The 9,388-nt window shown below is 46.6% G+C and overlaps 1 protein-coding gene across 1 annotated transcript; it reads left to right on the forward strand.

The window, feature by feature from the left end:
• The first annotated feature begins 3,898 nt into the window (after positions 1–3,898).
• Positions 3,899–6,419, forward strand: NDUFB4 (NADH:ubiquinone oxidoreductase subunit B4). The gene is made up of 3 exons (XM_069785867.1): positions 3,899–4,158; positions 4,390–4,536; positions 6,263–6,419. The coding sequence occupies exons 1-3, from the start codon at positions 3,955–3,957 to the stop codon at positions 6,320–6,322; spliced, it is 411 nt and encodes a 136-aa protein (XP_069641968.1). The 5' UTR covers positions 3,899–3,954; the 3' UTR covers positions 6,323–6,419.
• The last annotated feature ends 2,969 nt before the right edge of the window (positions 6,420–9,388 follow it).

Consider the following 9,388-nt stretch of genomic DNA (forward strand, 5'->3'; position numbering starts at 1 on the left):
AGGTGGAAGTTATTTGCAGCTTCAACTGAAGAGTCTGTCATAGAAGTGTGCCTGATTTCAGACTAATTTGGATGAGAACACTCTCGGAAATTCAGCCATGTGTAGGGCAGTGTTCAAGATGGCTTTGTATTGGGTCTGACTGGGATGGAGTTAACCTTCTTCACAGCAGCCCATATGGTGCTGTGCCTTGCATCTGTGGCTAAAATAGCATTGGTAACACACCAATGTTTTGGTTACTGCTGAGCAGTGCTTGCAGAGAGTCAAGGCTTTCTCTCCAACGCCCCACCACCAACTTTAAAGGAGATGGGCAAGAGGCTGGGCAAGGGGTTGGGAGGGGAAGTAACTGGGACAGCCGACCCAAACAACCAAAGGGATATCCCATACCATATGATGTCATGCTCAGAAATAAAAGCTGAGGGAAAGGAGGATGATGGGAGGACATTTGTGGTGATGTCATTTGTCTTCCCAAGGGACCACTATGCATACTGAGGCCCTGCTTCGCAAAAAGTAGTTGGCATCTGCCTGCTGATGGGAGTAGTGAATGAATTCCTCTTTTTGCTTTGCTTCTGTATGCAGCTTTTGCTTTTCTTAATAATTGTACTTATCTCGACTCATGAGCTTTTCCATGTCATTTTCTCCCCCAGTCTTTCTGAGGAAGAGGAGTGAGAGAGCAGCTGGGTGGGCGTCTGGCAACCAGTCAAGGTCAACCCTCCACAGGGTTCTGGACAAAGATTAATTTTCTTGACTGGTTCTTTCCATTCTGGTTACTGCTGATCATGAAGAAAACAGATGATGCAAACTTCAAAGGCGTTTTCATGTGAGAATTGTCAATTTGATTCAATACTGCCAACCTCAAACATTCAATAATCATCAGTCCTGATTAAAAAGAAGAAAAACACTTGGGCTCTTACCTTTTAAGTCTTGGTGTTTGAGCCCACAAGGACGTGGGTTTATGACCGGCATATTCTAGTTCAAGCCTATATTGCCTTACTGAGAGTGGCCCCACGCTCACTAGTGCCTGTTTAATATTCCTGCTGCTTGTCTTACGTCAACACTAGCAGTCAGGAGAAGAGTCAAACGAGCTTCATGATCTGGCTGGCAAAAACGAGGTCTCGTTCATTCTCGCAAAATCTTTTGTTTCAAAGGTGGTTTGCAGCAGCAGCCAGGCTGTGTTCAGAGTCTGCTGTAGGGTGGCCCAGAAGGAGCAGATGACGCAGGAGGTCTGCACAGGAGTCCAGTTTGTCACCGCAGCGTTTCTCACTCTGTGCAGCAGTTCCTGTCAGCAGGAAAAAAACGAATCACTGATTTCAGTCAAGTGCTTTGACTGCAGTATTTCTGTCTTTGTCCTGCATTGCTTTATGCAAGGTTTAGACACTATTGGTGTCTTGGGCTTTTGCTGAAAGATGGTGTTTTAAAGTTAGAGACATGGCTGTTATGAAATGAAGAAAATGCACAAAATCACCTCTGGAGGAGTGAAAACAACAAATTGCAATGCACAGGCTCGAGTGTCAGAGAATACACTTCTCTGGAAGGGATTTAGTTATTTTCTTACCCCATGAAACAAGTGACTCTCTCAGAAAAGACTCCCTGTGGGGAACTTGATCCTTGGGGAGGGAGGATGAGTTAGTGATTAGAGATTAAATGCAAAGGTGTTTTCAGCACAGCGGCTCACTGCTCGATTTTCTAATACAGTACATTACATTGTTAATGGAAATGTAGCTTTGCACCTTCTGTTTTTCTCCCAGTAGAATTAACTTCAACACTGTTTGCATGCTAAGCATGCACACTCACAGCTGTGAGCTCAGGGGAGAAGGAGAAGGCACGACTTGGACCTGCACAGATAAGATCACAAAGAGTCTACAACGGGGCTGGGAGCTGAACCTGCTGCCTTTGCCAAGTGACTTCACCACAAGACCATCTTTGCTTCTGCCCACAGGAACTGTCCCACACCATTACAGAGGCCTCAGGAGCCAGCAGACTGGGAGAAAAGCATCTGGCTGTTTTGAAGTCCTTTGGGAGATCTGCAGGGACAGGAGTTTTCTGTTCCACTCTGTGATGCAGCAAAGAGGGGGGAAACACCCACCATTTCCCACAGAGCAGCTATCCCTTCCCAGTATGCTAATCCAACCTGCATCCCTGTTCCTGCCAGGAATCTCTCTGTTTCAAGGCTGCATGTGTCATTTATTAAGAAATAAGAGAGAGCAGGGAGGAACAGCTTTTAAAGAAGCAGGCCGTGCACGGGCAGGGAAACACAGGCTGCCAAGTCTTTGAGAACCCTCAAAGATGAAAGTACCACAGGAGTGCCACATGGCAGTGCTGCTGGTATATGTACCGTGCTGCTAGAGTAGCTGTCCACATGCCAGTTATGGAGAGAGACAATCGTGGAGCTGGAGACACAGAGCTCACTAAATCCGATGGTCATGAAATGGGAGTGTAAAGGGAGTAAATTATTCCATGCAACAGGAGCCACTGTCCCAAGCTGAACGCCCTGGGACACAAAGCAACAGGTCGTGTAAGTCCTTCCTTGAGACCTGACTGCAAATGAAGCAGCTTGGTTTTCACTTGGATCTGCAGCTGCATGTTTGTGAAGAAAATGAGTGTGGAAAAGCTGGAGAAACACCAGGAGAGAGTTTCTGAGAGGACTGCAGGCTTGTGCTTGAGAGAGGGAAAAGCGTCTTCTGCTGTGGGAGTGTGCTCAAGGTACACAAACTGCAGGAATATCCAAGTTGTATTCCACTCTGCTGGAAGCAAGTTGCAAAGTCTCAACTCCTCATTAGCTGCTCAGGCCAAAAGGAGATTATCTGTTTTTCAAGTGCTTAGTTAAAAGAAGAGTGAAATCATACGATGTGAGGCAGAGCTTCTGCTCTATTATTGCAGTGCCAAAGCACAGCATCTTAAATAAAGTCAGCAATACTATTCTGTGTGTGTTTAGGAGCAAACTGTAATCCCTCATTCAACATTACACGAGTCTGTAGAGTTACCCCAGTGTAAATGAGGCCATAAATATATATACACAGCCATTAACTTACTTGGTTCCAATCAGCGTAACTGCTTATTATTGCTTTGTGTACCGAAAGAAGAAAAACCAGCAGAAAACTTGTTTACTGGCAAGTTTGTTTCCAGAAAGACAACTGGCATGCATTTTTTACATCTCTGGAGAACAAAGCTTTTAATACTGACAAGACAGAAACTTCCTGAAGTCAAAACCTTCAGGCCAGAGCTTGCTTTTTTTGCCTCATGTTCATCAGCAGAGGGTGATTCGTGAACCCATCAATACAGTTTATCAGGGCGGTAGTCACCACAGGACAATCCTGAAGGTTATCTGGCGGCTTATCCAACCAGCCCGGCCTCGGTTAAAGAACCAAAGAGGCGATTGGTAGCTGTAAGTCAATAACGGCGGGGTTTTGCAACTTCCAGCCCACCTGCGACACGTTACTTATGTAATATTCAATATTTTGTTTAAACGTGCGTGGTGGAGGCCTGCGAAAAAGAGCGGTGGCACCGTTATCCCCTGGGCACGCAACGAACTCAACGAACGGCACAGCCTCCCTCACACCTCAGCTCCCCCCCCCCGCCCCCCCGAGGTCCTTTTCTTTCCCCGGGGGGAAGGCGTGAGGCCATTGAACCTGCCGGGACTGTTGATAACGAGGGACCAACCTTCCCTTGACGTGACCACCCCTCTGCTAAGCGTCAGCCCCCCCCTCAACCCCGGGCCAGTGAGGGGAGCCGAGGCGGGGGGAGGAAACACACGAACGACGACGGACACGCCGTTCCCGCCGATCGCGGCGCAGCTTGAGGCGGCGGAGCCAGCGCGGGCCACCAGGGGGCGCTAGCGGCGGCCGCGCGGATGAGGTGAGGAGAGGGGCGGGGCGAGGAGAGGGGGTGGGGCGGGGGAAGGCGGGGCTCCGCCTCCTCTCTGGCAGCGGGAGGCTGCGCGGCGCCGGGCTCTCCAAGATGGCGGCGGGGCCTCCTCCTCCCTCCGCCTCTGAGGCCTACCGGCCCAACCGCTTCGTCTCTTTACCGGCCGAGCTCGACCCCAACACTTACGACTCGTCGCTGGAGAAGCGCGCTGCCGATGCCGAGCGCTTGGCTATCCGCGCCCGGCTCAAGCGGCAGTATCAGCTGCAGCTTAACAATCCCAACCCGCCGGCCATCATCGTGAGTGGAGAGAGCCGGCCTGGCCGGGCGGGGTGAAGGGGGGGGGTGGTTCGTCCGCCTCACCCGGTGTCCCGGAGCGGGGCCCGGGCCTGGGTTCTTGCGACCTTGGCGGCCTTGCCGGCCTGGGGCTTGCTAGGCCCCAGCCCAGAGCCGGGGGCTACCTGGGCCGCGCTGAGTGAAGTGTCCGTTGCAGGGCCCCTCGGCTTCACTGTGGTTTTCTTTCCATCCCAGGAAAATCCTGCCTTGGTCCGCTGGGCCTATGCTAGGACGCAGAACGTCTACCCTACTTTCCGCCCGACCCCTAAGACGTCCTTTCTAGGAGCTCTTTTTGCGATAGGCCCCCTCGTCTTCTGGATTGTTGCCTTCAAAGCTGACAGGGTAGGTCACTTGACAGCGATGAACGTCGGTGGAAACCACATTGTAAAATGTAGATCTGCCCGGAGACTTAATTGGTGGGATCCTCTTGCACCCAAGGATGATTAATACAATTAAAGTAATGAGGGAAGGAAGGCCGATACTGAGCCTGCTATCTCAAAGCCTTGCAACTGGTTGCAAAGTCCTGTTGTGCCAAGAGCCCTGTATTGTACCCTTGGGTATGGGCAGTCACAGAAGATCAGGATATTTGGCTATAATAAAGCTCTCTAGCACTGACAGTGTAAATTAATCATAAGAGGCTCCTATTTTCAGCGGTTGACATGCAGTAACTGCCCTTTCTAAACTAAATAAATAGGGAGCTTATGGGTGACAGACCTAGCAATGTCTCTGTGAACTGCTTGACCGTTTCTCTAACCTCATGAAGCAAATGGGGAGGAGCACTTATGCTGATTGCAGTGCCTGATCTCAGCTGGATGTGTAAGGTTTTGGAAGGTTTGTCTTGCTTCTGTTCTAATTCCTGAAATGTGGGCGTCAGAATCTGAGTGATGGTAGATCATTCTGAAAAAATTCAGCTATATACATACATAAGAAAATGCTAGGTGACTGGCAGACACTGGCTGTTTTTACTAGTGAATTTGTGGCTATTGTAAAACACTTTTATTTCCCTCTTCTGCACAAAAGTAACATTTTTAGATCAAGTCATAAACTGAGAAGCACGAACATCAATTAAAATTAATAGAATATTTGTAGGGCATGTGGTTCACTAGAGTGAATCGAAAATACTGGTTTTAGGAAACATGCTGAGCATGTTGATATAAATGTTTTCGAGACTTCAGCATCTCTGCAGTATTTTGTCATGCTGGTTTTGTTTTCTACATGAAGTCACACTTGGGCTTAGCCACCAAGTGTGGCTTAGCATGTGAGTGCTTGAAAATAAACCTGTGTGAGTGAAATCTAGACGTACCTGCCTGGGAATATTTAAGCTGAAGTCTTTAATGTAGTCTCCAGGACAATTTGTTTTCCTTTATTGCACCTTCTTTACTGATGGGGATTTTTCTTGGTTTTCTGGTAGTATATAAAGCACAACAGCTATTATACTCTTTTCTCTGAGGAGGGTTTGTTGTGTGTCTAGGAAAGAAAGAGATAAATTGCTAAGTCTTAAGCAAGTCTTCTGGTTTTATCCAGCAGAAGGAATCTGGGCAATATCTGCAGTGTCTGTACTGCAACAATACCTGTCAGAAAGGTACATGACTGCAGAGTGAGATACAAATGGGCTGAAAGTGGACATGGGCACATTTAGGCAAGTTATGAAGAAGTTTCTCCATAATTAGATCTCTAAACTGGATTATTCAGCCAGAATGAGGAGGTAGAAACTAAAATGTATAAGTTAACTGGGATGCAACTAGTTTGGTGAAAAATACATCACAGGAATCGGTCCCTGCTGGTCTGTGAGAGTAGCTAGGCATGCAGAGAGGTCAATCTGAGCACGTTTTCTCTAGCTGGTAGGTGAAGCTAAATATCTTGTTCTTTTTTACTTTTTAACTGCAACAGCTGTTACCAGAGTTTGTGCTTATAGCATCATTTAGGTTGGAAAAGACCCTTAAGATCATAAGTGGTGCTATCTTCCTATAGTCCATGCTGAAATACTAGAACTGCTTTTCTTTTATCCCAGGCTGGTTGAAACTTCTTCTCTAATAGGGTAATGATGAATATTCTCTTTCTTCCACAGGATCGTAAAGAGAAGCTTATCCAAGAAGGTAAATACGAGCGACCATTCAGTGTATTTTAAGTTCCTAGAATTGCAGCGCTGTTCATGGGATATAAATAAAATAAGATGTATTGTGTGCTGACGTTTCTCCTTTGTAAGAATAAATCTTTATAGCTTGTTGGTTGTCTTGCTTCTTTAACAATTATGGGAAGTGTACAAACGCAGGATCTTTATATCTAACACAGCTAGATACAGAGAGGGTGTCCTGACCTCAACCCAGTGTACTCCTTTGGTCTACATACAGAGGCTCCTTTTAAGCCATGGAAGTTGCTGCTGTCAGAGCAGCACAGGCTGAAGTTTAAAATTAGTAGCAGGCTAAAATGTTAAGCAAGCCCAAAGCAGTTTCCTGAAGAACTACTGCTTGCCTACTAGGTATTTCTTCCTGGTGTCAGTTTGACTATGTGGTTTTCCTTAATCGGATAATAGGCAAGCTCTGTGATACATTTTTAATAACTTTAGGAGCCTGCCTGACTGCTCTCAATAAGTTGAGTTAATTTTTCTTTTTCCTAATAAAATACAAGCCTAAACCATGCATTTTTTTATTGCAATAAACTTCTGGATAAAATTACTGTACTGAACTTGAAAATAGTGAGCTGAATATTGTCATGCTGTATGTGACTAGTGTTTCCATTTCCACTAATTCTGTGATTCCTGTGAGTGGGAGACAAGTAAGAAGAAAACCTTTTTTTATTTTTGACACTGACTCACTTAGAGTATAAGGGAATTCCATTTCACCCCTGCAAATGGGCCATGATTTAAAAAAAAAAAAAAAAAAAAGGAAACCCAAGCATAACTGAACTGTGTGCCTGCAAAGATGCCTTCTCTGCTTATTCTTCTAAGAATACAAGTCTTTTGTGCCCAGGTTGACTGCTACAGGGGGCTCAGGAATTGTTACTGCCAAAGTACTGAAATGGGAGTGCAAGGAAAAGATTCTGACTTGAATTTTTACATGGCCTGTAGGTGCCACGGTGATCCAAACAACCCTCATTGTTCAGACATCAGACAGGAGCGGTTTCTTCCCAAATGTTGAGGTCAATGCCAAAAGCTCAATGATGTAAAAGTTGAAAACTTCCCTCTGCCTGTTGGGAAAGCAGCTATACCAGGTCCCTTTTCTTGCATGATTAGGATGTAAATGTGGGCCATTTGCAGTCCCTCTCCATCAGAGGGAGTTGATGAGTTTTTCATATCATCACAGAACGGTTAAGGTCGAAATGGACCTCTGGGGGGACATGTGGTCTCACCCCCCTGCTCAAGCAGAACCACCTAGAGCAGGTTGTCCAGGACCGTGTCCACGTGGCTTTTGAGTATCTCCCAGGATAGAGACCCCACAACCTCTCCAGGCAACCTGTGCTAGTACTCGGTCACAGTAAAAATGTGTTTCCTGATTATTTATTTTAAAATGTTTGTGGGTTTGTTGGTTTTGGGGTGTTTTTTTAATGTTTTCCATTGTGCCTCTTCCCTTTCTTGTCTGGGTCATGAAACATTCAGGCTCTGGGGAGCCTGGCACTAATGCTGTGCAGCAGCTATGCAAGGCCACGGCCTGCTTTTGCAATCCCATATGTGCTTCCTGCAACCCTCTTGCACCTGTCTCTGCGGCTTGTTCTTCTGCTAGCTTAACTAAAGCAAACCCAGATGATTTTCTCTGCAGAACAGCTTCTAAAAGACTGTCACTAATGATATTACAAGATATGGCTGTGGGTCAGTGCAGAGAGGCATCAATGCATGGAGAAAGTGGTATTTAGGGAAAGAAATAATTGCTTGTCTGAGCATGCTAAATTAACTATCTTCCTGCTGCCACAAACTAATTTGATCTCCCAGGACCCATTTCCTCAGCTAATTGGAACTTGAGTTGCCACATATGTAAATTCTCCCTTGCAGCTGTATTTGTTTCAGGCCAGTGGAGCAAATGGTTCGGGATGGGTTGTGGAGGAACGCAGTGCCTCTAGTCTTCCAGGCCAGCCTCAGATTGTCGCTCGCGGCACCTGCCACAGCCCTTTCCTTTGCAGACGAGAGTATCTGATGCTACGTCCCTGCAGATTTGAGCGTGGTGCTTGGGGAAAGGCTGCCCTACTTATCTGTCTTGTTATTTGCAGAAGTCTCCAAGCTGTTTTCTTGCAAGGAACAAAGGTGCTATGTTGCTGGAGGTGGGGTTGGTGGTTTGAGGCAGTGGTGCTGGGTGCGTAGAGGAAGGAAAGGGGAGTTCCCCTTCAGAAATGTAGGGTGAAGACAGGAGACTGAATGTGCCTCGTGGAATTTTACCCTTGACTGATGTGTTACCACCTATGTCTGCTTCAGCGATGAGTCTATAGCAAGAGAAACTCAAGTCTGCAGGTCACTGGATGATAATTTGGGTCCCAAACAGAAAACAAGCTCTTCCCCTCTGCCTGTGAAACTTCTAGACCTCATTTATCCCTGGATCAGTCTGATTAAATCAGCTTCTCTGGCAAATTGATTCTCCTGAACGTCCTTTTCTGAGCTGGCTATTTTAGAGTAAACATTTCCCTGTAGATTTTATAATGTAATATCTTGCTCAAAGCTGATGCTTTTTTTTCCCCAAGGATCTGGTGCAGATCCAAAACCGATGATGGATGTAACTGACTGAAGTTAGGTATCGCAGCTCTACATTTCCTTCTTTTTTTGGAAAATTGAGGATTGTTTCTCTTGGGAAGTAAGAAACATAGATCCTGATGACACCGAGCTTAGTAGCTGTTTCATGTGGGTATGTGCTAATAAAGTGCAGGCCTGAGGTTTGGGGTGCCGGGGCTGTGCTCCTGGTTCCGACTACTTGGGCTTCGCTTTCTGCCCCCACCCTGTGGAACTCACCACCCAGGGGTGAGGCTTGCATACACCAATGAATTCTGAGATTCCCCCGCGATGTTGTCTGCACTTGAGCTTTCTTCCAGATACCCTCCCAGGAACAAGTGCCTGGACTGGCCAGACAAGCACTTTTGCATTTGCTACGCTTCAATTTACCACTTAACTAGGAAGAGAATTTGTCAAGTGCTGACAAACAAGTCGATGTTGAAGGATGGCCAGAGCGTGGGGTTGGAAAGGAAAGTTTCCCTCACTTAGCAGTGAACCGCTTTG

The sequence above is a fragment of the Haliaeetus albicilla genome, chromosome 6 (genome assembly GCF_947461875.1).
Source record: "Haliaeetus albicilla chromosome 6, bHalAlb1.1, whole genome shotgun sequence".
Taxonomy (NCBI): Eukaryota; Metazoa; Chordata; class Aves; order Accipitriformes; family Accipitridae; genus Haliaeetus; species Haliaeetus albicilla.